The 27,744-nt window shown below is 58.5% G+C and overlaps 2 protein-coding genes across 5 annotated transcripts; both read left to right on the top strand.

Moving 5' to 3' along the window:
* The first annotated feature begins 434 nt into the window (after positions 1 to 434).
* SHC2 (SHC adaptor protein 2) lies at positions 435 to 22,761 on the top strand. 3 transcript variants are annotated; one of them, XM_057489568.1, is made up of 13 exons: positions 435 to 1,147; positions 5,925 to 5,995; positions 6,659 to 6,719; positions 6,862 to 6,981; positions 8,553 to 8,606; positions 8,730 to 8,781; positions 8,874 to 9,000; positions 10,222 to 10,375; positions 11,027 to 11,090; positions 13,872 to 14,015; positions 15,661 to 15,971; positions 17,529 to 17,662; positions 18,673 to 18,796. In XM_057489568.1, exons 1-12 carry the CDS (start codon positions 572 to 574, stop codon positions 17,655 to 17,657), a joined length of 1,863 nt encoding a protein of 620 aa, XP_057345551.1. In that variant the 5' UTR covers positions 435 to 571; the 3' UTR covers positions 17,658 to 17,662; positions 18,673 to 18,796. The 3 variants fall into 3 exon arrangements, with proteins under 3 accessions (XP_057345551.1, XP_036745805.1, XP_036745806.1); XM_036889910.2 differs by lacking the exon at positions 18,673 to 18,796 and adding an exon at positions 19,190 to 22,761 and having other exon boundaries at positions 440 to 1,147; XM_036889911.2 differs by lacking the exon at positions 18,673 to 18,796 and adding an exon at positions 19,190 to 22,760 and having other exon boundaries at positions 444 to 1,147; positions 11,027 to 11,084.
* Positions 22,762 to 23,652: 891 nt separating this feature from the next.
* On the top strand, positions 23,653 to 27,430 carry C2CD4C (C2 calcium dependent domain containing 4C). 2 transcript variants are annotated; one of them, XM_036889926.2, is made up of 3 exons: positions 23,653 to 23,865; positions 24,442 to 25,656; positions 26,097 to 27,430. In XM_036889926.2, the coding sequence occupies exons 2-3, from the start codon at positions 24,481 to 24,483 to the stop codon at positions 26,115 to 26,117; spliced, it is 1,197 nt and encodes a 398-aa protein (XP_036745821.2). In that variant the 5' UTR covers positions 23,653 to 23,865; positions 24,442 to 24,480; the 3' UTR covers positions 26,118 to 27,430. The 2 variants fall into 2 exon arrangements, with proteins under 2 accessions (XP_036745821.2, XP_036745820.2); XM_036889925.2 differs by having other exon boundaries at positions 24,442 to 27,430.
* Positions 27,431 to 27,744: the final 314 nt, after the last annotated feature.

Below are 27,744 nucleotides of genomic sequence, written 5' to 3'. Positions count from 1 at the left end.
GAGGGCCCCCTTGACCCTCTGGGACGTGCCCCTGGCTTACAGCCTGAGAAACTGAGGCCCAGGTGATGCAGCAGACGAGGGACTCGGTTACCGACCCTTAGCCAGGGTGGGCACTCCTGGGTCCGGGCCTCTGCCACGTCCTTGCGCGCACCCCTTTCCCTCCTTAGGAAGTAGAGCAGGGCGCGATTTCCAAGTACCTCCCGGCTGGAACAGCAGGAAGGGAGTGAGGGAGGGGGTTGGCCTTAGGGTTTGGGGCTCTCTCCTTCCCTGACCACGCCTCTGCCTCCTCCCGGCCTCAGTTTACCCGTCAAAAAGGGAAGAAGGGAGGTGATTTCGAAGTCCCCCCACGTGTGTACTTCTAGGAACTTGAAGGCAACGCGTTGGGGTAAAGCAGGGGGTCGCTGCCCGGGTCCTGGGTTGGCAGCATCTCTTCCTCCCTGGCTACCGGAACCCAGTCAGCCCGAGCCCTCGGCGGGCCTCATTTTCCCCAGCCTCCCCGCCAGGCGCCGGGAGGCTGAGGGCCGGGGTCCCAGGGGCGCAGCCCCCCGCGGCTGCGCGCTGGGCCGGGAGGATGACATCACCGGGCCGGGGGCGGGGAGGAACGGGAGGGAGCGGAGGGCCTCCTCCGCGCCAGGCGCAGCGCCCGGTCGGGCTCGGTCGGGCGGCCGCGGCCATGACGCAGGGTCCCGGCGGGCGCGCGTCCCCCGCGCCCCCTGCGCCCCCAGAGCCCGAGGCGCCCACCACCTTCTGCGCGCTGCTGCCGCGCATGCCGCAGTGGAAGTTCGCGGCTCCCGCCGGCTTCCTGGGCCGCGGCCCGGCGGCGGCGCGGGCGGCGGGGGGCGAGGGGGCCACGGGGGGCGCCGACCCCCAACCCGAGCCGGCCGGCCCTGGTAGCGTCCCGGCTCTGGCGGCCGCGGTCCTGGGCGCCTGCGAGCCGCGCTGCACCGCATCCTGCCCACTGCCGGCGCTCAGCCGCTGCCGGGCCGCCGGGGCGCGTGGGCCGCGGGGCGCGCGGGGTGCTGCTGGGCCCCCGGACGCCGCTGCGGCCGAGTGGATCGGCAAAGGCAGCTTCATCCACAAGCCGGCGCACGGCTGGCTGCACCCAGACGCCAGGGTCCTGGGGCCCGGGGTCTCCTACATCGTGCGGGTGAGTGCGCCGGCCGGACCCCCGGGACCCGGTCCTCCCGGAATCCCCCGGTTGGAGACTGCGGCTCCCTTCCCCCACTTCGTTCTCTAGGACGCCCCGGCCGTGAGAGCCGAGTCTCTCCCCCCGTCCTTCCTCCTCTCCCCGCCGCCCGGACCCCCACCTCCAGCTGGTGCTCCGCGGCCGCCCCTAGCTGGGAGGCGCTGGGGTCCGGGTTCCCACGGCGTCACGTGGGGCGGGGCGGGGAGAGGGCGGCAGGTGGGTGGGCTGCACGCATGCGCAGGGCCGGCTCCCCAATTCCGGGTGGGCGGGAATCTGGGGAGTGAGGACGCGGTGGGGGCCTCGGGTGCCCCGGACCCCGTTAAAGCTCCTTTGCCGGCGGCAGAATAGGAACCTGCCAAGACTTGGCCCGAGGTGGGGGGCGCAGGGAAACGGCATCTGGAAAGGGCCCGGCGCCCAGCCAGACCCCAGAATTTGCGACGTGAGACCCCGGGGCTTCGGATGTGGTGTGGAGAAACGTGTCTTTAGGCACCCCGACTTTTTATCCTGAGCGTTTCCAATGCACAGAAAGGTCGGAGGAACGCGTCGCCGGCACCGGCACCGTCTCTGTCCCGGTAGAGGTTAGGAAGGGCGCTGCCCCTTGCCACACCCCCGTGAGGTGCCTGCTTCCCCAGACAGCCGCCCTGCTGCGCACCCGTAGCTCGCTGATTCCAGAACATCAGCGAACGCTCGGCAGCGTTCACCTCCCCTCACTTGGCTTTTTGGGACCAGGATCCTGGAAGTTTGTGTGTGTGCATTAGGTTGTGTCTTTGCTTCCTGTTCCCCAGTCCTGGGCACGTCTTGTCCCTGCTCTCCTGGTACTGGGTTGATTAGTGTTCCCCCAGCATTCATGTCCATGGGAACCCGCAGATTGGCCTTTTTTGGAAATAGGGTCTTTGCAGAGGTAATCAAGTTAAAATGAGGTCATCCTGGAGCAGCTGGCCCTAACGCAATGATGTGTCCTTATAAGAAGAGGAAACTGTGGACACAGACATGGACGGGAGAGGCCACCTGATGACAGGGGCAGAGCCTGGAATGATGCGCCTGGATGCCAAGGGATGCCAAGGGATGCCAAGCGCCGCTGCCCTCCTCACCACCACCAGAAGCTGGAGGAGGTGGGATGTCTCCCCAAAGACTTAAGAGGCACCTTCGCCTTGTGGATACCTCGAGACCTCTGGCCTCCAGACTGTGAGAGAATAAACTTCTGTAGTTTTAAGCCACTCAGCTGATGGTGTGTTGTTACCGCAGCGCCAGGAAATGGACAGTGACTTCTCTGTCTTAGATTGGTTCCTCTCCAGGTGGCAAACGGCAGCCAAGGCACCACCTGTCCCATTGTCCTGCAGAAAAGAGTCCTCTTCCTGTGGGGTCCCTTTATGAATAAGGAAACCTCCCCTGGAACTCCCCAGCTGTTGTCACACTGGCCAGACTGGTGTCCCCCGACTTTCCCTAAACTGGTGTGTGACCAACCTAGACCTCACTGCCCAAAGGAACTTTGTGCAACCATGGAATGTTCTAGATCCATGCTGTCCAATGTGGTAGCCACTGAGCCTTTTGAAATGTGGCTAATGCGACCAGAAAACTAAATTTTAATTTTTCTTGATTTTTAGTTAAATTCAAGTGGTTAGTCACATGAGGCCCATGTTACCCTGTTGGTCTGCCCAGTTGTGTTTATCCCTGATTGGGGGATCTCATCTGAAGGGGTAGATATCTGAGCAAAATTTGGCTGTAAACAAAGTGAACCTGGACCAGGGAGAAGCCAGAGTCTGTACCTTGCTCTGCAGGCGGCTGCCCCTGTTTTCCTCCTACGGCTACTATTTGGACATGCTGCTCTTCTTTCACAAAAGTCCCACTAATAAGATGTTTCTAATTTCTGAGGTGTGCTCACTCACGTCCTCTCATGAGGTCCTCATGAGAGGTTTAAAAATGCAATACCCAGCTTTGTTGATGGCGCCATGGGGACCCTGCCCAGGTGGCCCAGGCCTGGTGATTCGAGCTCAACTCTGCACACATGTCAATGAAATGCAAGGGCTTCTTGTGACCCAGTCTTGCCTGGAGAATGGTTCTCACGTGCTGGTGATGTGCAAGGGAACTGCAAGAGGTTAACTGAGTTAAGATGTCTTTAGGGGCAAACGCAATTCCTTCCTTGAAGGTCAGGGGTAGGGTGGCTCCAGAGTGTATTAATTCAATGACAATATCCCTGAAGACCCAGGTCTTTCCATCTTTTTGCACTGCATCTTTGGCGTGCTGACTTGGCTATCCTCATGGTCACAAAGTGGCAGCCAGAGCACCAGGAATCGTATGCAGATCCAGCCATAATCACTGGAAGAAAAGAAGACCATGTCTTCCTTGGGTCTCTTTGTAAGATACTCCTCACTATTCTTACTGCCAACACCTTGTTGACTGGAAATGGCAAACTCCATTTGTGGTAGGAGAAATGGGGTCACCAAGTTGGTTTAAACTAGCAATGAGCAGAGTGTGATCCTCAGACATCTGGGAACTTGTTATAAATGCACATTCTAAGGTTCCAGCCCAGACCTGCGGAGTCAGAAACTTTGGGGGTGGGCCCAGCTATTGACGTTTTACAAGCCTTCTGGTTGATTCCAACACCCGCTCCTGTTTTGGAACCTCCAGCTTAAGGCAATTGTTTTCAATCCTGTTAGATTAACCACTTCTTATTTATAATCCGTATTTGATAACCCTTCACCCCGAACTGAACTTCAAATATATGGAACACCTACCTGTACATTTCCTCTTAAAACCGATCTGATGTAACAGAAGAGCAGTAGAAAGGAGAAGCACAATGATAGCAATTCACAGTAACTTAGAATACATTTCAGGACGTCAGTGTGTGGGCTGTGCTGCTTTCAGAGCATGGTGACGCAGACAGGAGCTGGTATCTTCTCGACAGCCGCGTCCACACAGCAGCTACAGAAACAGGTTGTTACTTCAGCCGCCGAAACACCGCGCTGGAGCTGCTGCCAGCCTGAGACTCTGAAATAATGGGCACCTCTTGCTGCATTCTAACAACACAAAATAAAAGTCTTCTGTCAATACACATGGTAGTTTCATTAGATTCAGTGTGTATTAACACCATGCCAAAAAGAATCACCATGTGGGCCAGCGGCTCCGCTTCTGGGGTTACACCCAGTGGAGTTGGAAGCAGTGACTCCAGCCACCGTGTCGTGCTAGAACTGCTCACCCACGCAAGTCTGCCTTGCTCCTGGGCCCTGTGTCCATACAAGTCTATCTGTTTGCACACCACTCTTGCTACTTAATGCTGCATCACACAGATGCTCACAAATTTTCTTGTTTTCTTTTACAACTGCTACTCTTCCATCCCAAGTACCACGATCTGTCCAGCTTGAGCAGAAATACAGGATGTCCACGTAAATTTAAAGTTCCAATGAATACAAATGATTTTCAATGTTAGTATGTCCCATGCACTATTTGGGACATGCTTATTCTAAGAAAATATTTATCGTTTTATTGGAAGTTCTAACTTAACTGGCGTCCTGTACTGGATCTTGCAACCCTTCCTGTGTTGAGTTTTAGAGTGTCTCCAGCTTCTTGCTAATTTGTTCAGGGCTGCGAGTCCCAGAGGGAAGCGAGGGGTGTGCACTCAGGGCCTACCTTTGGGGACACCGAGGGAGGCAGGCCTCTCAGGGAGGGCTGTTGTGCACGGCAGCTGAACATGGCAGGAGGGAGCCCGGGGGTAGTACCTGGCCTCCTGTTTCTCAGCTTCAGTCCTGCCTGGGGCATGGGGCCCCTAAGGAAGGGCGGGCATCGGTCCCCCACAGTAACTTGGACGTGTCAGTGGCCCATGGGCTGGTGTGTCTGTGGGATAGTGCTGAAAATGAGGTTCAAGGTCAATGCCTTTGTGTGTTTATTATTTTCAAACTTCATATAACAAAATTAAGTATTTTAAAAAAGAACAACTGAGGAGCATTTAGTGCATCCGCAGTGTTGTGCAGCCATGACCTCTGTCTGGTTCTGGAACATTCCATCCTGTAGAGGTAAACTGCCCCCGCAGCTCACTCCTCACCCCCTCCCCAGGCCCTGGCACCCTCAAACCCACGTTCTGTCTGTGGACGCACCTGTTCTTTACGTTGGTCCTATGGACTCCCAGGAGCCACACTACCACACGGCCCTGCACACACGTGGGGCATCCTGCCATGTTGGAAGGGTGCTCCAGGCCATCATTTGCTTGGGGCCTCGTGGGAGCCCTGATGGTGACTTCCACCTCCTCTGTCCCTTGGGTTCTGGATTCCTCTCCGTGGAGATGGTGGTCTGGGCAGGGGTGGCTCGGGGTTCTGAATTGTCTTTCTGTGCTTTAGGAAAAGGGGCAGACAGTCAATGCTTTGCGCTTGATGGCCTCTGCCAATGTGCTCTCAGCCCTGTGCTGGGCTCTGGGGTGCAGAGGTGTGGAAGGTCACTGCCATCCAGGACTGTGCAGATGGCTAGACAGGCTGCCACGAGCTAGAGCTTCCGTGAACGGCTTGCTCAGAGCCAAGCGGGGAAGGTGGCTCTGGGGAGCTGCCACGGAGCCTTCTGGCAGGAAGGAGCTGGCTAAATAGAAGTGCGGAGAGCAGGTGCAGAGGCCCTGAGGCAGCAAGCCTGCACTGTCCAGACAGGGAAGGGCTGGAGCTGGCGGGTGGCAGGAGAGGAGGGTGAGGAGATCTGGGGCCTGGGATTGGACCGTGGGGCCATGGGTCCCCTGCTGACCTGGCCCCTCTCCCCTCAGTACATGGGCTGCATTGAAGTCCTCCGCTCCATGCGCTCCCTGGACTTCAACACTCGCACCCAAGTCACCAGGTGAGTCTTCAAGATGGGGCAGCTGGGTGCCTGGGGCTCAGGCCAACTGGGGGCTCTTCTCAGCTTGACCCAGCTGGGCTTGGTGAGGGGGGACAGTTGCAGGCATAGGGGTGACTTTCAGGGTGGGGACTCAGTGACGGTTCTCATCTGCTTCCCAGTTTGGGACAGTGCTGGGCTGGGCGAGAGGTCAGGCGGGTGGGCAGGGACACATCATGTCTGAGTCGTGGTCTGTGGCGCCTACTGGCTGTCCCTCCTATCCCAACCAATTCCTGATTCACAGGGGTCTCGCCCATACTGTTTGTAGGGGGTCACCTCCTGCCACTGTTGGGAGCCCAGAGCAGAGGTCATCCTCTGGGAGGGTCACATAACTTAGGGTCTAGGCTCAGCAGCTGTGTCGGTCCCCCAAGTCTGTCCCCCCGGCCTTTGGGTCAAGCTGTGGCCCAGGGATATGAGGTCACTGAGAAGGGGTGTGAGGCAGAGAGCTAGGGGTGTCTGCCCGATGCAGCTGGACAGGGGCTAGGGGCCCCGAGGAGCCCCACTCCGTGCCCCTGGTTCCCTCCTCCTCTCTGCAGGGAGCCCGCCATCTTCCCCTCTCCACCCCTCTGATCTCCTGCCCCCTCCCCTGCCAGCTCTCTAAGCCTCCTCCCCACCTTCCCCCCATAGAGAAGCCATCAACCGGCTCCATGAGGCAGTGCCCGGGGTCCGGGGCTCCTGGAAGAAGAAGGTGGGTCAGAGGCTTGTGGTCCCCGAGTGGTGCTGGTGGGTGTGGTTGGAGCCAGAGGGGCACCATGACCATCCTCAGACCCTGGGCCCCCCTGCGGTACCGCCCATCTCAGAGCCCAGGCTGCCCTCTGTCCTGCTCCCAGGCCCCCAACAAGGCGCTGGCCTCAATCCTGGGCAAAAGCAATCTGCGCTTCGCTGGCATGAGCATCGCCGTCAGCATCTCCATTGATGGTCTCAACCTCTCGGTGCCTGCCACGCGCCAGGTGAGTGCTGCCACCCCCGTCCTCACCCCTGGCCTCCTTGCAGGACAGGGTCACTGGACTCCCTGGGGAAGCCTGGAGGGGAGGTGGGTGCAGGGCTGTGTCACGTGGGCATTGGTGTGAATGTGCCCGCCTGGAGAACATGCTGAGACCTCACCCTGAGCCAGGAGCCCAGGAGGAACACTGGCTGCCCATGGGCGTCCCTCAATTGGCAATCTGGGGGAGCTCCTGGCATCAAGTGGCTGGGGCCAGGGAGGCTGCTCAGCCCCCACAGTGCCCAGGAAGGCCCATCCCCAGAAGAGGACCCAGTCCCTGGCCTGCAGTGTTGAAGGTGAAAACAGACTACCAAAATATAATGCAAAAATGAGGGAATAATTACAAATTCTGAGAAGCATTGTGAGGCAAGGGTTGTGAGCATGCACAGGCCACTGGGACCTATCAAGGGCACCATGGAGGGCTTCCTGGAGGCAGTGATGTTGGCACTGAGTGAGGAGGTGAGGAGAGGGCATCTTGGGTAGAGGTTTGAGCTGGAAAGGTCAGCGAGGATCATGGCAAGGGGTTGGGATGTGTCCAGACAGCACTGTGGTTCTGCGAAGTTTTTCAGGGAAGTGCTGTGATGTGTGGTCCAGTAGGAGCATTGACCTGTGCAGCTGTGGGGGCCATGCAAGCGGGGCCAGGGGCCAGGGTGATCTGCGGGGGCCTGGGGGGCAGCAGGAGCACTGACTTGGCCCTGCCTGGACCTGTCACTGCTGGCCATTGGGGTTGTAGACAGACATGAGCACCAGGCACAGCAACAGGTGGTGGCATGTGGATGCAAACGAATTAGTGAATGTAAATGAGCATGCAAAATAAGAATGCAAATGAGCGAATGATGCAAAGTAATGCAAATGAGCAAGTGAGTGTAAATGAGCATGCAGAGGAGCATGCAAATGAGCAAGTGGATGTAAATGAGCATGCACACAGCATGCTGGTGACGTTGGTGAGGTTGATGGTGCTGAGTCAGGAGCCCCTGGTAGGTCCACGGCTGCACGGGGTGAGTGTGTATATATGTGCACATGTGTATCAGGCAAGTGTGCTATGCCTGGGTGTCTGTGTGGCAGTGTGATGTGTCAGGCTGTGAAGGTGGGCTTGAGACTGAGTGTACATGTGAGTTGTTGTGCCTCTGGGCATGTTGGTGTGTGAGTCTGTGTGGGAGAGTGTGTGTGTGCAGATGAAGGTGTGCCTGTGAGTGTGTGCCAGGGTGTGGCTCACATGGGGACTGTGTTCTGTGTCTCTGTGTTTATCCGTGTGCACCTGTGCATCTGTACATTTCTGGGGGACGTGTCAGCATGTCTGTTGGATGTCTGGTGCATGCATGTGTGAGGGTGCTCACCAGTGAGGGGTGGACTTGTTCCCACACACACATGGCTGTGTGGCCGTGGGCCCCTGAGTCCTGCCCAGTCAGGGGACATCTCCATTCCCAAATCCCACCCCTCCTGCCCTCTCCCTGTGGCCCTGGTATAGTGATTGACCCGAACCCCAGGTATGCCCTACCCCAAAATGGCAGCCCCTTGACTGTGTGTCTCCCTGGCCAGATCATCGCCAACCACCACATGCAGTCAATCTCCTTTGCATCTGGCGGTGACACGGTAAGGCCAGGAGTGGGGGGTGGGCCCTCTGCCCATGCCCTTGGGCTCCCACCACTGTATTGCTGGGAGGTGGGTGGCACAGGCAGGACCAGCTGACCCCTCCTACCCATCCCCTCTCTGCAGGACATGACAGATTACGTGGCCTATGTGGCCAAGGACCCCATCAACCAGAGAGGTGAGGCCCTGCAGTGTGGGTGGGGCACCGTGGGCTGGAGAGTGTCTGCTAGCCAAGCCACACTGATGCTGCATAACAAATCCACCCCCCAGCCTGCCACATCCTGGAGTGCTGCGGGGGCCTTGCCCGGAGCGTCATCGGCACTGTGGGCCAAGCCTTCGAGCTGCGCTTCAAGCAGTACCCGCACAGCCCCTCCGAGGTGGTGGCGCCCCCAGACAGGTACCCCCTGCTGCCCCCTCCCTGCACTGGGCCATGTCCACTCACACTCCACCCTTGGCTTCCCCTCCACCTGTCCCTTCCTCTCTCCTGGGCACAGGGCTCAGCCGCCAGGATCCCCATTCGTGGTCTGTAAAACCGGGACACCCCCACTCCCTGGGCTGGTGTGTGATGCTGGGAACCAGGCATCACTGTCATTCTTAGTCTAGACAGGCAGCCAGCGCTTCTGCGAAGGGCCAGTCAGTATTTTCAGCTTTTCAGGCCAGATTGCTTGTCTTCGCCATTGTAGCCCGAGAGTGCCTCCCTGCCCCAAGGGGGACAAAGGATCCGTGGCTTTGACACTGAAATTTGAATTTCATGGAACTTTCACATGGCACCAAATGTTGTTCTTTGGTTGTTTTCTTTAAAAGTTTTATGGCTTCAAAGTGTAGAAACCAATCTCAGCTCCTGGGCTGTGCAGATCCAGGCAGTGGGCCAGGTTTGCCACCGTCTTCTCCTGGCTACTTCCATATCTTAATAGGTAGGAATTTGCTAGAAGAATGAATCAGTGGATCTGTTAGAAATGCCAGTGTGCACTTAAGGAACAGGACGGATGCCCTAGGACACAGCAGCACGAGCCGACCTCACCCAGCCGGCCTTCTGGCCTTGCACCCGGTCCGTGTGTCCCTGCACACGCGCTGGGTCCCTGCAGCTGCTTCTCTCCGCCTCTCCCGGCCGTGTGGCCCTCGTCTGGTGTCTGTACTTCATCTGCTGTCCCTCCCCAACTGAGCGGCAGGCCCAGCTCTCCCTGTTTTGCTCTTAGGATGTTTCTACAGGTGTGAGCACAGGGCCAGACAGCAAGGGCGCTTTAAATGCTGAGGGTGTTGCCAGCCCAGGCCCACGGCCTTCCGATTCCGGCGCAAGCCTGGTGTTGTGCCCTGGCTGCCTGGCGGGGCTGGAGGTGAGCGGAAAGGAGCGGAGGCCAGCTGTCCTGAGGACTTGCTGTGGTCCAGCCAAAGCCCCGGGAAGCTGCCGCACCCCGTTTTATAGAGAGGGAAGAGCACCAGGCCCTCCTCAGCCAGATCAGCTGCCCAGAAGTGGGTCAGGGTCCCCCGGGCCTGGCTTGTCCCCCGCACACCGTGCAGAGCTGAAGCCCAAGGCCTTGGTGCCCTCCTGGAAGCCCTGCTCTTTCTGCCCTCGTGGGCTGGCACCCCACCTGTGCTCCTGTTTGCTGCCTGCCCCCAGGCTGACCGGGCTGGAGGAGTCAGCCTGGGGGGACGAGGAGGACCCGGAACACAATTACTACAACAGCATCCCGGGGAAGGAGCCGCCCGTGGGCGGACTGGTGGACTCCAGACTGGCCCTCACGCAGCCCTGCGCCCTCTGGGCCCTTGGCCAGGTCAGCCTCCAGGGACCTCGTGGAGGAGGGGCCCTGGGGGGGGGACTTGTGGCAGGGGGTTCCCGGTGCCGACTCCCCGAGCCTTTTCCTGCCTTTCTTTCTGCTCCCATTCTTCTGGCTCCAGAGGAGGGTCTCCTGTGCATGCCCCCTCCCGCCCTCAGACCTGCTGGGCCACGTGCTAGACCTCCAGATGTGGAGCCCACCCTTGGACACTGAGTAAATAGTTACATTGCTGGTTCAGTCAGAGACATGAAAAGGGCTTCTAAGGATGGTAATGAGAATGTAAAATAGGGAGAGACTGGCTTTGTTTGTGGTCAGGAGGACTTCCCTGAAGAAGCAGCCTTTGGGCTGGGCCCTGATGGGTGAATAGGTGTTGCCCAGGAGAACAGTGCAGGGAAGGGCATCCAGGTATAGGGAATAGTATGTGCCAGGCAGTGGGAGGGTGCAGACCACCCTCTCAGGTGGAGAGGGCCAATGGGGCTGCAGCAGAGGTGGGCAGTGAGCCCAAAGGCAGTTTGAGAGCCAGGGACCTAGGGAAGGGTTTGGAGCTGAGCTTCACGTCCAGCTTATGTCTCCAGCCATTTAGGAGGGTTGCTGGGGTGGGACTAGGGACTTGCTCATTGCAGGAGGACCCCTCACTCTTTTTTTCAGGGAGCATCTCCTGCTCGAAGAGACGCCTGTGGCCTGCAGTGGGACCTGGGCCCCTCGGGTATGGGTAGGCTGCTCTCGGGCCCTCTGGTGCCCAGCCCCTCCCCACCGGGTCCCTCTGCCACCGCACACTGTTTCTCCAGTGCTATCTCACTTTCGCCTTTAAGGTTGTTTTTTTTCCCCAAGCTGTTATGAGATTTGATGGCATCAGTTTCTCTTTTTCTGTTCAGACTAGTTCCATCGTGTTTTGGGGATAGACATTGCATTCACATGGTTTGGTGCCAGGTCCCTCTAGTCCTGGCTTCCTGTATCCCCTTCCCAAATCAGGCAGCCACTGTCGGTGGTTAGTACTGTTCATTATTTCTCCTAAATTTCCATATATATTCAAGCCAATTCAAATACATAATGACTTTCCCATTTTTACAGATGGTGGCATATCATGCACGCTCCCACCTTGTGTTTTCTGTGTGGCAATCTGCTGTGGAATCCTTCCCACATCAGTGCCCGGATGGCCACCCCTTTTCACCATTGCATAGTACTCCATCACACAGAGGACCTTCGTTTCTTTTGCCTGCCTCTGACTCACAGGCATTTGGTAGTTTCCAGGCATTTGCTCTGATAATGGTGTGATGAATAACCATGAGGGCTCATCACCCAGCTGTGTGCAGGATTTCAGTAGTGCCCTTCCCCGGGACGGGGGTTGCTCAGTCTGTTTTTTTTAAGCCTTGCAATTGCCTTCTCTGTTTGCATTCCCACAAGGTACTGTGAGCTTTTGTTTTAACAAAGTAATTGAGTTTTCACCCTCAAGCGTTTTATACAAAATTATAAATGACATGACAGAGGAGGTTAACATCCCCCTTGCTTCCCATTCTGAGTCCGGAAGCTCACCCCCTGACACTTTTGTGTCTCCTTTTAGACTTTATACAAACAGGCACCCAAAGGAACGGTGACCCTTGAGGCATGCTGTGGGTGCCCTTGGTTACTTTGCTGTGTCAGTGCATTCTTTTGAACGCTTGCATGTGTCTCCCTGCCCCCAGAGTGTGCTTACTGACGTGGACCTCTCCTGAGGGGCACTGAGGATCACTCAGCTCTCCCTCTTATGCACAGGGCTGCAGACATCCCCTTGCACCCACCGTGTGCTCCTCCCGAGGATGCTGAGCTGTGGAATTGCTGGGTTAGCAGGCACAGTCCTCACTCGCAGTACTGCAGGCTGATGGCCTGCTCTCTGCTAAACTGGACGTGCCAGGCGGTATTCGCCCACCAGCCCTGCTGCATCTGCCTGTTCCCTCACAGCCTTGCTAACATCTGTGTTGGGCTTTTTTTAGATCTTCCCAAATAATCTGGGCATTTCACTGCCAAGCATCAGAACCCTCATGGGCTCCCAGTGCCTGTGGTTAAAGAACACATGTCATAAGTCATAAGTCACCTACCAGGTGCCACGCTGTAATCTAGCTCTGGTCTGCTATTTCTCGGGGACACTGGCTGCTCACCCCTAACTACTAGGGCTCGTCAGCATTTCCTGTCCTTGAGCCTTTGCACATGCTGTTATTGCTTCTTGTCATGCCTTTTCTAGTTCTCTGGCCAAGAACTCCTACCAACACATCAGTGCCCCAGCACCGTTGCCTAGGATTTCTCTTTACACAGGACTCCTGCGACCTGGGTTTCTTCCCTTGCACCTAACCCTGATGATAAGAGGCTGGGAGAACCTGTGCTTCCTCTGGGCTGACTGGGAAGCCTAGGCTGAGACCCCTGTGCCTCCATCAGTCACCCAGGACTGACACAGTGTTAGCACTTGTACTGAATTGTAATTTTTGCCAGATCCTGTTTTAAGATCTGGATCAGCACCTCTACCTATGAAAAAGCTAGTCCTTTTCCCCCCATTTTACAGGGGAGGAGACTAGGCACAGAAGGTGCCCAGGCCCACAGCGAGCGGGTGGAGCCGGCCTGTGAGCCCAGGTGTCCACGAGGGTTGATGATACAATTGGCATAAAGCAGAGATTGCAAATTGCAGTTCTTGGGCTGGATTTGGCCACATGGTGTGTTATTAAAAGATCATCATTTCCCAGGCAAACATTAAAAATGGAGACATTTTGCAATGAATAGAGGGTTCAGAGAAAAGGATACACGAATGCCCTTCGAACCTAGGGAAAGAAGCTCAACCTTGCTCAAAATAAGAGAAATGGAAATTAAAGTTCCCCAGGATGCCGTTTGTCACCTATCAGATCAGCAAAAATCTAAGTCCGATAATGCATGGGGTGAGGCCAGGAGGACAGGGCGGAGGCCCACCGATCAGGACCCAGCAGACCCCGGACGGCCTGCTGAGGGGACCCGAGCGAGAAACTCCTCCAAGGATACCTTTTAATGTAGCTGCGGCTTCTGAACCATGGAATGCTTAACACATACAAAAATAACATTTAAAAAAAGGAAAGAAAGGAAATCCTAAAATAGAGCACAAAGAGAAACAAATGACTTAATAGTATCTTGTTGATAACATAATTACGGGGAGAACAGAGTTGCATTATTATTTTTCAATGTGGAGATGTAACATAAACATCGGGATTTCTGGTTTCTTTTGAAACTGGAAGCTCCTGTGCCGCAGGCCACCCTCCTGCCTGGCAGTTGGGGGGCTAGACTGGGCGGGCAGCTGCACTCTCCCTGGGTGTGCGCCTCCAGTGCCCCACGGCCCCTCGGTGAGTGTTGATGGGTTTTTTTCTCTCCTGATGGTGCTATACAAAGGGCCTGCCACTTCCTTTCTGGGGGGACAGGAGTGAATGGCTACCAGGTGGGGTCCCACCCGGCTCCCTGGGGCTCCTCAGCTGACCTCTCACCATTCCTTCTTCCCAACCAGCCCCACCGGGGGACGGCTACGTGCAGGCAGATGCCAGGGGGCCCCGAGACTATGAGGACCACCTGTATGTAAACACGCAAGGCCTGGACGCCCCGGAGCCCCTGCAGCCCGAGGACAGCCCCACGAAGGACCTGTTTGACATGCGTACGTGGGGGCGAGCCAGCCTTGCTGGGGGAGGCCACGCCCTGTTTACCCTGTGGTCTGATGGGGAGGCCCAGCCTTCACTCCGTGGGACTTCTCCATGGAGACTGTACAAGTCAACGGGGGTGGGGAAATCTGGTTCTGCTGGGACACCCTAGTCTGATACGGGAGGCTCAGCGGCTCCTCCTCCATGGGACTTCCTAGTCTCTTGGGGGTCCCCAGTCTGATGGGAGTTCATACCTTGTTCATACCTCAGAAGAATGGCATGTGTGGTGGGGGAGGCCTAGGTCCCTCTTCTTTATGGGACCCTCCATCTGCTGGGGGAAGCCTAGATCCCTACCTCTGGGTCTTCCCAGTCTGATAAAGGAGGCTTAATACACATCTTGATAGAGTGACTAGCTGATGGTAGAGCCCATTCCTTCCTGCTGGGATGTCCCAGCCTGAGGGAGGGCTCAGTCTGATGGAAGAGGCTTCTGCCCCAAGTACCCTGTTTCCCACAACAAACGCATCCTCTTCCACAAGCGCTTGCGGTGCTGTTGGCTCTGTGCTGGCCCAGGCAAGGCGGTCTCTCCTCAGGACACCCAAGCCAGCTGGGAAAGCCCTCTTCCCCCAGCATCTGACAGCTGGATTTCTTGTCATTGCAATGATGACATGGGCCAAGATTTGTGCACCAGGCTGGACTAAAAGCATGGCCCTCCACCTGCTGAGCTCCTGTTGAGACAGGCTGTCCCCTTGGGGTGTCCAGATGGCCCAGCGGAGACTGAGCTTCTTGCTAAGCTCCCGTTAGATGCCCCCTGGGATGCCTCTGCCTGACCCACCCTGGGTCATGTGCTCATCCCCAAGGAGATGGCCAGGAGGATGAGATGAATAAGCTGACAGTCTAGGCTTGGCCACACATCCTGGGAGCCGGAGGCTGGGTCAGCTCACACGGGCCTCAGGAGGAAGCTCCCAAAGGACCAGAATAGAAGTAGTGCGGCTCAGGGTTGGGATTCTGCACTCCAGACGCTGACATGCCCATTTTGCAATGAGGGAATGAGGCTCAGCGATGGCCAGTGACTTGTCCAGCACCATGCCGGCCTCACTGGGAGCCTTAGGAAACCTCTGCAAACCATCAGGAGCTTTTCTGTTAAAGTTTGGAAGTGAAAGGGATGCCTGCTGCTTACCATGGAGATGGAGTGGTCTTGGAGGTCCTGGCCCATGGGAGCAGACAAGATAATGAAATTAGATGCACAAACATTAGGAAGGAAGCCAGGGTAACAAGATAAGAAAAAGAAATAAGTGTACACATTGGAAAAAAGCAATGCTTTCATTCTTTTACATAGACTATACTTCATCCAGTGTACTTAGGAAATCCAAGAGAATGTGTTGAATTGCAAAGAGAATATAAGACTGCAAAGAAGGTGACTGGTTGGTACAACACACGGCATACACCCAGGGCGCACTCAGCACACAGCCGCAAGTGCGCTGTGGTGGGCGCAGTGCACGGTCTGGTGCGCAGCAGGCACACCAAGGCAGTTGTCGGTCCCCAAGGTGGTCCCCGGGAACCACCCTAGCTCACTCCTCCAGGCAGGCCACCGTCCTTCAGGAGGCAGCTCCGTCCTGGCCCTCCCACCCCTTGTCGGCCTCCCGCACTCCTCCTTGCCCGCAGGACCCTTCGAAGATGCCCTGAAGCTGCACGAGCGCTCTGTGGCAGCGGGCGCAGTGGCAGCGCCCCCTCCCGTGGAAGACCAGTGGCCCAGCCCCCCGACCCGCCGGGCACCCATCGCCCCCACGGAGGAGCAGCTGCGGCAGGAGCCCTGGTACCACGGTCAAATGAGCCGGCGGGCGGCGGAGAGGCTGCTGAGAGCCGACGGGGACTTCCTGGTGCGCGACAGCGTCACCAACCCCGGGCAGTACGTGCTCACCGGCATGCACGCGGGGCAGCCCAAGCACCTGCTGCTCGTGGATCCCGAGGGCGTGGTAAGGCACCGGGTGCGCGCGCCGCGTGCCAGGGCCGGAGGCGGGGCCTGGGTGGCCAGGGCGGGCCCGGGCCCGGAGCGGGCTGGGTGAATGGGCGAGGGCCTGGGGGCTCTGCCTGGGAAGGTCGGGGCAGCTCCTTTCTGCCCAGGGCCCTGGGCGCCCAACTTCCTAGCGCCCTTTAGGATTAATGCAGTAGTTTCCCAATTACAAAGCCTTTGTGTTTAGAGATTCTGTTCCCGTTTACCAGGTACTTCCGAATTACAAAGTGTTCCCAGTTTTAAGAAGAATTTTAGGATTTACAAATGTATTCCCCATCTATAAACATTTTGGGGGTTACCAATTCAAGACGTTTCAGGGTTTACAAAGAACCGTATTTCACTGTAAGGTACACTTTGCTTCACATTTTTTCATCACTAATTCATTTTGCAAATAATGATGTCTTCGAGTGATAAATACAGTATTTTCAGTTTTGAATATATTTTAGGGTTTACAAAGCATGTTTCAATTTCAAGACGTTTTAGGGTCCAAAAGTTACTGAATTGCCTCAACTCTCTGATACACACTTTTATCTCCTTTGACATCTCTTAAGTCTGGATTTTTTTTTCTAACCATCAGTTGCATCTTTGAACTGCATCATTATTTAATTGGGAAGTTTTTGTTCCCTTCTCCTCGTGGTACGTAAAATAGTGATGCATCTTACAGTTGCTTTGAGTCAGTAAGATTTGGTATTCTTTAGTTCCTAAAACGTTCTGGAGTTTACAAAGCATTTTTCGATCCTAGGAAACAATTCCAGTGTCCAGTTCTAGGGTTTAGGAAGCATTTTCCAGCATCCAAGGGCCTTGGGCTTTGCAGGTTATTTCCCGGGTGAGAAGATGCTTGAGGGAGTTAAGAGTGTCCTCGGAATTTACCGGGCGTTTTTACTCCGTCCCGCTGAATGCGGAGCACTGCCTCCTGGCCAGGTGTACCCCTTGTCTCTGTGCACAGGTGCGCTCAGGTGGAGGATGGCTGTGTGGCCTGGCCAGGTAGGGCCGGGGCTCCTGGCCTCTGTTCTTTCAGCATCCTTTGCCCAGTTTCCCAGGCTTGCTGCTCTCCGTGGCTGTCTGTGGCCCGGCGCCTCACTCTGTCTCTGCCTCCAAGGCCTTCATCCGGTGTCTGTGTTCAGGGCTTTCTTCTCTTAAACCATCACCAGTCATTGGCTTTTGGGTTACCTAGGTTAGCCAGGATGAGCTCATCTCAAAACCCTCCACATAATCACATCCGCAAAGATGCTTTTTCTAAATAAGGCCCCGTTCACAGGAGTCAAGATGTGGACATATCTTTACGGGGCCACCATTCACCCTGTTACAGGAAGTGTGGCCTCAGAATCCCGTGTCCACACCTAGTTACGGAATTCTGGGTCCGATTCTGTGGCAGAAGTCCTCCTGGGAGTCTCAAGCCCGGCGGCTCTCAGACTTGAGCGCACATCAGAACCACGGGGGCTTAGGAAAACACAGAGCTGATGCAGCAGGCCTCTGACAAGCGCCCAGTGTGCTGACGCCGAGCCCTCTGGTTCTGCAGGTGAGGACAAAGGATGTGCTGTTCGAGAGCATCAGCCACCTCATCGACTACCACCTGCAGAATGGGCAGCCCATTGTGGCTGCTGAGAGTGAGCTGCACCTGCGAGGCGCCGTCAAGCGTGAGCCCTGAGCAAGGTGTATAGTGAGACCTGGAATTTACCCGTTGCCATATTTTTTCCTAATGTTAAAAACTGAGGAATAATTCACAAACCTTGTAATTCACCCAATCAGAGTGTATACCTCAGTGGTTTTCATTATTCACAGTGTTGTGCAACCATCCCCCTATCTAGGTACAGAACATTCCATAACCCCATGTGCAGTCCCCCCACATCCTCCCCAGCCCCCAGCACCCAGGAGCCCATGTTCTGTGGATTCGCCTGCTGTGGACATATCACAGAAATGGGGTCACAGTGTCTGGCATCTCACCGAGCACCGTGTGTTCAGGGTCTGTCCACGTGTGGCACGTGGCAGGGCTCCAGTCCTGTTCGTGGCTGTGTGATGCTCCATGTGTGGGTGGATGTGTGTGTGTCTGCTCACGTGACAGCCGTGTTGTTCCCACTTCTGGCCGCTGCAAATCCTGCTGCTGTGAGTGTGTGTGCATGTTTTCTGGGGATGTGTTCTTGTTGCTGCTGGCAGGTGGTGCCCAGGAGTGGAGGTGATGAGTTGTGATGTAACTCTGTAACTGTGACAGTGTCTGGGAGGAGGTGGCCATCAGCTACCCCGGAGGAGGTCCAGGTACTTGGGCCTGGGAAGGCTGTGTGGCTGGTGCCCTGTGGAGACAAGAAGTTGAATCCTTGGCCTTTAGCTTTTGGTGCTGGGGGGACCAGGGAGGGTTTTGAGCAGGGTAGCAACAGGCTGGTCTGGGTGATTTCAGGGCCTTTGGGGCAAGAGAAGGCTCTGGGATGAAGTGGGAGGTGGTCCAGGCAGGAGAGTGTGGCTGAGCTGGGGTGTAGAGGGATGGGGGTGGCATGCGCACACTTTGGGGAGGAGAGAGACAGTTGCTGGGGGCTTGGCTGTGGAGGGAGGACCTCAGGGGAGGGGGATGGAATTTCCCCAAAGGCTGAGCGCAGAGGAGCTTCTGGGCCAGGTTGCGTGGCTATCCTGTCCCCATGACAACGGTCTCCTTCCTGCCTCCTCCCCTCTAGGTGTGGACTTCCTCCCTGCGCCCAGCCAGGCCTCCAGTGCAGGCAGAGAGGGGGTCCCCAGTCTGGGGAAGGGCTTCAGGGATTGGGGCAGTCCTGCGGAGCACCAGGAATGACCACGGGCTGTGTATTTGCACACGCCTGGGTATGATCTGCCTCGCTTCTCTCCCTAAGAGGTTGGGACCCCATAAACAATGTTGATAGCAGTAATAGTAACTGCTGACAGCGGTTGCTGAGTCCAGGCACCACGCTCAGCCCCTCCTGCGCCGTTACTGGCTCCCATGTGGTTCTGAGACGGGCACTGTTGTTGGCGTTCTCATTGTGCAGAAGATGAGACGGCACAGAGAGGTTAAAACGCTGCCTCGGGTCTCACAGCAGGAACGTGGGGCTGCTGGGACTCGACTGCCTGTCCCAGCCTGAGGCTCCTTGCTGGATCACTTTGCTGCCAGGTACCTGAAGTTGGTGGCATTGAATGCCTGAACCCAGGTCCCTGACCCTTTCCCCTCTGCTTTGTCCCCAGGTGATGGTTCTCAGCGCCTGGTTCCTGTCCCTGCTGCCCACATGCCCCTGCTGTGGCCTTACGAATCCTCACCCTTTCTCTGGACCCTGGTGAGGCTGGAACCGTGTCTCACCTTCCTCCGCACGAGCCTGTGGAATTGGCCTTCTCCAGCTGGCGCTGGGCTGAACTGACCAGGCCAGGAGCCCAGGCCCCCCACCTGCCCTCAGGCTTCACCTCCTGGAGGGAGGGTATATATACCAAAGACAGAACCTCTTTTTGCCTTTCAGTAACAAAAAGCAGCCCTCTGTCTTGGAGCCAGCCAGGTCCCTGGTGGGGAAAGGAGGAGCTTCTGTTTGCCCAGCTGGACTTCAGCTTATCTCCCTGGAAGGGGAGGATTCCTAATTCCCTGGCATGGAGATGGATTCCTGTCCTAGCTGGGCTCAATTTTTCCACAGGAAAAATCGATGCAGTTGTCTTTTGGGGAGAATTGAGGTGGTTTGGGTCCTCAGGCTGGGGCTCGTGCTGATGTTGACATGGGGGCATTCTTGGGGCTCACCCAGGATGATAGGGGCATCTGGGCAGCTCCAAGGGGATTGACCCATGGGGACGGTTGCAAGGCCACCACCCTCCCAGCTGGCTGTCTGGACTGAACATTTGGAAGCTGTTTGTAATTAAATCTGGGAGTGACCAGGAGCAGGGCTGGCCTAACTGCACATCAAGGAGCCCTCCTGGGCTGGGGGGCTGGGGGCAGAAAGCCAAGGTGGCGTCTGGTGCGGCCTCTCTGGTGCCGGAGGAGGTGGGGGCTGAGCGAGGCCTTGGAGACAGAGAGGAAGGAGCTGGGCCCGTGGGGGTGCCCCTGCTGGGGGTGGGGAAGGCAGGTCACCCTCCCAGAAGCCCCAGTGCCGCTCAGAACATGTTTTCATCCCAAGAGAAGGCACACCCCGACTTCCTTGGAAACATCCTGGTTCCTCTCAAACGTTACAAATCTCTCTCTCTCATGTCAGCCCGATTTACCTTACCAGGCAAAAAGCCCCTTTTTCCCTTCTCCAAATGGCTCCTATCTTTCCCCTAAAAACGGCCAGACTTCCCGGGGCCCAGCTGCTCTCTTGCCCATGTTCTCGAGATGTTCTCTCTCAGAACTTCCCCTCCATGTGGCCCTCAAAGGCCCTCCTTCCCCTGAGGCCAGCCTCCTTCTGTAGTACCCTGACTTCTGTTCTCCAGACCCTCCCTCACATGATTGCTAAGACCCCCGTCTCTTCCCAGGACCCTCTTCTAACTCCTCCTACAAATATGGGGGTATCTCCTCCACAGAGGTCCCTGTCCCCTGCCACCTCCCCCGCAGGGTCACCTCCCCCCCCAGGGTCACCTCCTCCCCAGGCCCACATCTCTGGGGAGGGGTTGTGCTTTCTCAGTCATCAGGCCCCACCCCGTGCCCAGGGATGGGTCTGGGAGCTGGGAGCCCGGCTCCTGCTAGGTCCTCTACACCTGTCTCCTGCCCTGTCTACCTTCAATTATTCAGTTAACAAAGGTTCGAATTCTGCTGTGTAGCCTTAGACTAGTCACTTCCCTTCCCTGACTTGGGTGTACTGCAGAGTCAGGCCACTTCCTTGTGCCTCAGTTTCCTTATGTGGGAATAAGGGATGATGACCTCCCCCACCAATGGGTTAACCTGAGCCCTGTGGGGCCCAGGGCCCCTCCTGCAAACCCAGGAGCTTGTGGACAGGCCATCCACTCCCCTTTTCCAGGGGAGAAGACAGGACTCAGAGGGGAAGCCCTCGCTCTGAGCTGCAGGGGCCCAGGGTGGCTCCTCAGGGCTGGAGCCCACATCTAAGGCCTGTTTTTCTTCAAGCCACCTTCCTGTGCTTCCTCCAAGCTGGCCTGCTGGATGCCGCCCACAGGGAGCAGCCTACCACTCAAGCCAGGCTCCTGCCCACTTCGTGTGACCCAGCACCCGCCTCCCACACAGCTCCCCCCATGTACAGCGGGTCCCTGGGTGGGGATTGAGAACAGAGATCACCCAGCATGAGGTGCTGGGACTCAGGGTGGGAAAGGCTGGTCAGAGCTGTCTGGGCCCCCCGTCCCCAGCTTGGGTCTGAGGCCAGCAGCCTCCCATCTCTCATTCCAGAAAGGCTGCAGCTCGGGTGGGGTGTAGGGTGAATCTTGGGGTTTGGGCCACAGGGCTCTCCAGAGGTTCTGTTGACCAGGAGAGGCTCCTGACCACAGAGCCAGCTGGAGCCCTAACCCTACTCCCACCCCTCCCATGGTGGGACCGCAGCAGCCCACAGGGCAGGTGTTTGGGACCCACCCTCAGGTACCTTTTCCCTCTGGACTTCAGTTTGTTCAGGTCAGGGTTCTGGGATTCCCTCCAATGCCTGGCAAGGCCTCCCCCTGGGTGTTCCCTTCCTCACCAGGAGCAGCGTGGTGAAATGTGGACAGCCAGCACTTAACACTGCATGTTTTCTATGCCCTGTTCTAAGCACTGTGCAGAGTAACCTGTTGAATCCTCACTCTGATGCCATAAAGCAGGAGCACGTTTATATCCATGGGCCGCCAAGGAGACGAAGCCACAGAGGAGTTTGGACACTTGCTAGAAGACACTAAGCAAGAAGTGTTGGCAGCGGGATTCAGACCCAATCTAGGAGCTCCAGATTAGTGTCCTAGCTTCTCAGCACAGAATAAACTCACCCTCTCCTCTCCCAACCCAATGAGGAGGGGAGAACCTGCCCCTAGCTGGGCAAGGGTGAGCAGGGAGTGAAGCCCCCAATGCTCAGGCTGGCCTGTCATCAGGACACCTGGCACTGTCCCTCCTTGAAGACTCAAGCACTTATTTCCCCCTCCTGGACCCTGGTGTCTCTCCATACAACAGAGGAAGGTGGCTCATGGCCCCCGAGCCCCGCTCCTGCCTGCTGTACTGGGGCACTTATTCATTCGTCTGGCAGATATTTATTAAAAACCACAGCATCCTGGGGATGCTGCAGGAATAATCAACCAAGCAATTGCTCTAGGGCATTCTTCATGATAACTGGGGTTGTGATGTGGGGCTGGCCCAGGCTCGCAAGCACAGTGGGCTTCCTGGGGGCGGCTGTGAAATGCCACATTCATTGGTTTGTGCCTTGTCTGTCATACCGTGTGGCCATGCCAGCGTTGCCCCAGCATAAGAGGGGGCTCAGTGTTTGCTGGATGAACAGAACTGAGACAGACCTTTTTTGTGGAGTCAGAGTCAGCTCTGAGCCTCGCTTTCCTGACCTGGACAATGGAGTTCTAAACCCCACCACACTGCCTGGCCCAGTCGGGGTGCTGGAGGGTCAGGGCTTCCATCCGGCTCCCCACTGCCCCCAGTACCGCTTCTGCTGTTGAATCAGAGGTCACTCCAGGCAAGCCCCCATCCCAGCTGGGAACACAGGAGGGTCCCAGACGATGTTAACTGGACAGAGCCCAGGAGTCCCTTTGGGTCAGTCCTGGTGATACTTAACCTTGTGGCGTATCACCGACACTCCATCCAGAACAGGTTGGCCTTGGGTTCCAGAAGGGTAAACTGAGGCTGGGAGTGAGGGAGCAAGAATCCCATCCAGAGGGACCTGTGGTCTCAGGAGCTGCCAGTCCAGGGGGCTGCATCCTGGTCTCCCCATGGGCTTCTGCATCTGGGAGTAGCCGAGTCACCCTTTCCTGTCACTGAGCCTGCAACTAGGATTCACCTGTGTACTGGTGGTCGGTCGGTGTCCTCCGACTGGGAATCCCCCAAAGGTGGTGTCTGGGCCCTGGGTCATAGCGGGGTTCCCAGTTCCGGGTCACTGTCCTGCGCCCAGGTGCCCACACGAAATGCAGGAGCAGCCCCTCGCCGGCTTCCTGCGGCTGCATGTAGTGGTGGTGGGCGGCACACCCCAATTTCTAGAGGGAGACCCTCACCTTGGGACGGGGTGTGGCAGTCGGAAGGACTTCCGGGGTCTGGCACTGGGAAAGGGCTAATCATAAATTCAGCCACGGTTGTTATCACGGACGATCCCCGGGGAGATGGCCCACAGCGAGTGTGGGTCCGCAGGTGACTGAGGCAGGGGCTTGGGGCTTCCGGGCCCCCGACTGCCCGGATCCGCAGTCACAAGAGGGGGTGGTCATCGCGACCACCTGCTTCCCTCCCACGGACCCCGTCGGCCCCGCAGCCCGGACGGGCTCCTGGGAGTGAGAGGCCGGGACGCCGGACCGGGGGCAGAGGCGTGACTGCGCAGGGGCCAGGGCAGGAGCTGCGTGGGTTCGGTGCTGTGGGGGATCCGGGGACTGCGAGCTGGGGCTGCGGGGGTGGGGGGTGAGGCCGCTGCGGGCCCGGGGGCTGTGGGGAGGGCCTGGGACTGGCCCGGGGCTGCGGGGGAAGTGGGTGGGGCCGCCGGATCCCGAGGCTGCGGGCCAGGACTGCGGGTGCGGGTGCGGGTGCCGGACGGGTCTTGGTCTGCGGGGATCCGGGGGCAGCTAGACGGGCCCGGCCGGGGGGAGGGGGCGGCGGGCGGGCGGCCGTACTCGGAGGAATACGGCGGCGCGGCGGCCGGTTGGGCGGTTTCCCGCCGCCGCCGGTGCATGAGCCCCACTGCGCTGCCGCCGCCGCCGGAGTGGAAGCCGCGGCCGCATCCCCGAGCCGTCCTGGCCTTGGCGCCGCGACCCCCGCGTGTCCGCTGGTAGCATTTAGCCTCGGGCCGCCGCCCAGGCAGGTGAGTCCAGGGACCCGGCTCACTCCGGGGGGGCCCCGGCCCCACCCCCACCCCTACCCCACCCCGATCCCAGGCCAGCGGGAGGCGGGGAGGGGAGGGGGTCCGCTTGCTGAGCTCTCAGCCCACAGACCCACCAGCTCTTCGTCCCCCACCCGCAATTCCTGAACCCTCGGCCCGGGGAGAAGCCACAGGTGGCCGGGAGCTTGAGGGGGGCGGGGCTGGGACTCCCCGGGGGCCCACCCCCACCCCCCGGGGCGTCTTCCCTGCGGGCTGGGTGAGAGCCCTTCAGCAGGCGCGCTGAGGTCCCCAGGGCGGGGGCGGCGCAGGAGGGGGGCCGCTCTCCCCCGGGGGCTCCCGGCTCCAGCGCTGCCCCCACGCCCCTGGGTCCTGGAACTTGAGCGATCTCCGGGCGGGGAAGGGCGGGCTCGCACCGCCCCCGTCCTGCGCCGCAGCCCTGGCGACACCCAGGGTGGCCCTGCCCACTCCTGTCCCGGTGGACCCCGGGCCGCTGGGAGCCCGTCCTCCGGCCACCAGGGCCCGGGCCCTGCAGCTCCTGACGCTCGCTTCTCTGCTCAGCCTCTGCAGCCTCCCTACGGCCTCCTGCCTGCTGCCTCCATGAAGAAAACCAACATGTGGTTCTTGGAGCGGCTTCGGGGGTCCGGGGAGAACGGCGCTGCGGGGGGCGAGGGCGGGGACAAGGCCTCCAAGGGGCCCTTGTACAGCAACGTGCTCACGCCCGACAAGATCCCCGACTTCTTCATCCCCCCCAAGCTGCCCGCCGGCCCTGCGGAGCCCGACGGGCAGGCCGAGCTGGGCCCCGCCGCGTCCGAGCAGAGCCTGGCGTCGGCCGCGCCCCGCCGCGCCCCCCGGAGCCCCCGACTGCCCGCCAAGCTGGCGGCAGAGAGCCGGAGCCTGCTGAAGGCGGCCAGCCGGCACGTGATCCAGGTGGAGAGCGCCGAGGACTGGCCGGCGGAGGAGGCCGGCACCAACGCCGACCCGCAGGCCCAGGGCGCCATGTCCCTGCCCTCCGTGCCCAAAGCCCACACGTCCTACGGCTTCGCCACGCTGGCTGAGAGCCCCCACACGCGGCGCAAGGAGTCCCTGTTCCACAGCGAGCACGGGGCCCTGGCCCAGGTGGGCTCCCCGGGCGCCGGGCGCCGTCGGGGGGCCACCAAGGCCAACGGGGGCGACGGGGTGCCCAAGGAGGCCAGTGGGGCCCTCATGAGCCCCAGCCGCTACTTCAGTGGCGGGGAGAGCGACACGGGGTCCTCCGCCGAGTCTTCCCCGTTCGGGTCCCCTCTGCTGTCACGCTCCGTGTCGCTGCTCAAAGGCTTCGCCCAGGACGGCCAGGCCAAGGTGAGCCAGCTCAGGCGCTCGGTGGGCCGCCACGGCTCCCTGTCTGCCGACGACAGCACACCCGACACCAGCCCGGGGGCCCGGCGCCGCCTGACCCGCAGGGCCGCCCCGGAGCCGGGCCCCGAGCCGGGGCCTGCGCCCTGCACCGAGCACGCAGTGCGCATGGGCCTGCGGGGCAGCGTGCGGCTGCTGGCAGAGTACCAGGAGGCCCAGGCGCGCCTGCGGGTGCGCTTGCTGGCCGCCGAGGGCCTCTACGACCGCACGTGCGAGGCGCGGAGCATCAACTGCTGCGTGGGCTTGAGCCTGGTGCCCGGCAAGCTGCAGAAGCAGCGGAGCACCATTGTCAAGAGCAGCCGCCACCCCGTCTTCAACGAGGACTTCTTCTTCGACGGCGTGGGGCCCGCGAGTGTCCGAAAGCTGGCCCTCAGGATCAAGGTGGTGAACAAGGGCAGCAGTCTGAAGCGGGACACGCTGCTTGGGGAGAAGGAGCTGCCCCTGGCCACCCTGCTCCCCTTCTCCTAAGGGCCAGGCGCCCCTCCCCGCTCCTCCCTCCCCACCCCTATCGCAGAGCAGGAGGCCATTTGCCGGCCCAAGGGGAGGTGGGGCTGGAGGTTCTCTGGGTTGCCCATGGCGACCAGAATAATATTTTTCATGGATTACTTTTTTTGGAGGTGGAAGAGAGCGGCTGCCTGGGAGGAGAAAGGGCCGCTTTGCTGGGCTCAATGTCCCTGGTACCCCAAGTTCCACACTGCCTCATGCCTTTCGGAAAAAGAATCCTTGCCAGGAGGCGGCCTAGGGGATCTCAGACCTGGAGGCCGCCAGTCCTGAGGCCCAGCTGAATCCTTTCTCTGTTGCACCTGTGTCCTCCTTTGCAGGCCTGCCAGACTCCCCTGTGAGCAGTGCCAGGCCTGGGTCCTGCCAGCGGTGCCCTACGGCAGTGGGAAGCACCCCCTCCCGGGTGAGGCTGGCTCCGGGCAGCCTTAGGTCCTCTCAGGCCCCTGAGGCAAGAGCCCTTCAGAGGGAGGAGGGTGACATGTCTGACAGCCCTACCTGGTAAGAGACAGCTGGAGAATGGAGACGGCAGTCCCAGAAGATGAAATCCTGAGCTGTTGCTCCTCTCCTGTCCCTGGGAGCGAGACAGTCCTGCTGTCGCCTGCTTTCCTTCAATGCTGTTTTGGCTTGCTTTAGGCCCGTTCACCTGCCCCTGCCCTGGACCCTGCAGCCCTGCTGGGGCATCTGCAGCCTCCCTACCTCGAGGGGGTTGCTCAGAAGGTGTCCAGGGAGCAACCCCCAGCCCCTATTCTTCTCTGCCCTTCCTTGGTGGCCACCCTGCAGTCCTCCCATGCCTTTGGCAGCTGGGTGCCAGGAAGTGGTGCCTGGTGACTGATGGATGGCTTTTATTGCACTTGTGTGAATAGGTTTTGGTTAGAGTGGGTGGGACAAAGTGACAGAGGGGCAGGCTGGGAGACCCTGGTGGTGGCTTTTCATGCTGCTAGGTGGCTACATGGGCTTAATTATTTTATCAGTGCGTGGGTCCTTGAAATATTTTTATGGAGGTTTACCAGCTCAACCAAACAGAAACGGTAGTTTGAAGCAGGGGCCAGGCCGGCTGTGCCCCTCTGTGTGTCCCGGTCTTCCCATTGGGCACCGACGGACCATGGGGATCCTGGGGGCCTCCCTGTCCAAACACTGCCCCTCCCAAGTCAGTTTTTCTAAATCCTGAGGTGGGGGGTGGTGAAGGAAAATGTGTTCCCATCTGCATGTCCGCAAGACATCCCAGTGCACCCTTGAGACTGGGAATGAAGGGCCCTTGGAGCTGGGGTCCCTTGCTGTGCCCCCTACCCCGGCCTCCATCCTGGGCCTGGGCTTTCTTGCAAACTGCTCCTGGCATCAAAGGGGATCCCCCTCATTCTGGAACATGGGGGCCACCCAGGGCCAGACTTGTGGGCTGGAGGGGGCAACGGAAGTTCCTGCACGGAGTTAGATGCTTGGAGCTTGCACCCCCCTCCCTTCTCTCTGACCCTGACCTTTCCCACCCCTTTTCCCGCCTGGCCTCTTTATATGCCCCCACACTGATTGGTATCTTTGTGTTCCACGTTGACTGTGGGTAAATCTTTGAGACATCCTCCTCCAAGTGTGTTTGTTTATAAATGCTGTTTTTAGTGCAATAAAGGTGTTTCGGGAACGCGGGGGTGGAGATCTGCTTGTTTTGTTGTTTAATAATGAGAGGAATTTTGCCTTGAATTTCAGGGAGGATGGTGGGGTGACTTCAAGATCACTGAAGTCCTCTCAACCCTTTGGGAATACGTGGGTCTCTCTCTTGCTTGGGGTAGAGACATAGAAGCCCTGGGGATCCCCTGGCCCTGGTAAAAAGACAGTGAACAAATACTGAGCAGGTCTGTGTGCAGCCTCTGCATCAGCACACAGCGCAGGGCCATTCAGAAACTCGCCCAGGGCAGCCAGGACTGGAAGCCACACCCTCACTGTGGACAACAGTGGGGGATGCCAGGGGCCTTCCTAGGC

The sequence above is a fragment of the Manis pentadactyla genome, chromosome 12 (genome assembly GCF_030020395.1).
Source record: "Manis pentadactyla isolate mManPen7 chromosome 12, mManPen7.hap1, whole genome shotgun sequence".
In the NCBI taxonomy this organism is placed as follows: domain Eukaryota; kingdom Metazoa; phylum Chordata; class Mammalia; order Pholidota; family Manidae; genus Manis; species Manis pentadactyla.
This window is presented reverse-complemented; position numbering and strand designations above follow the sequence as displayed.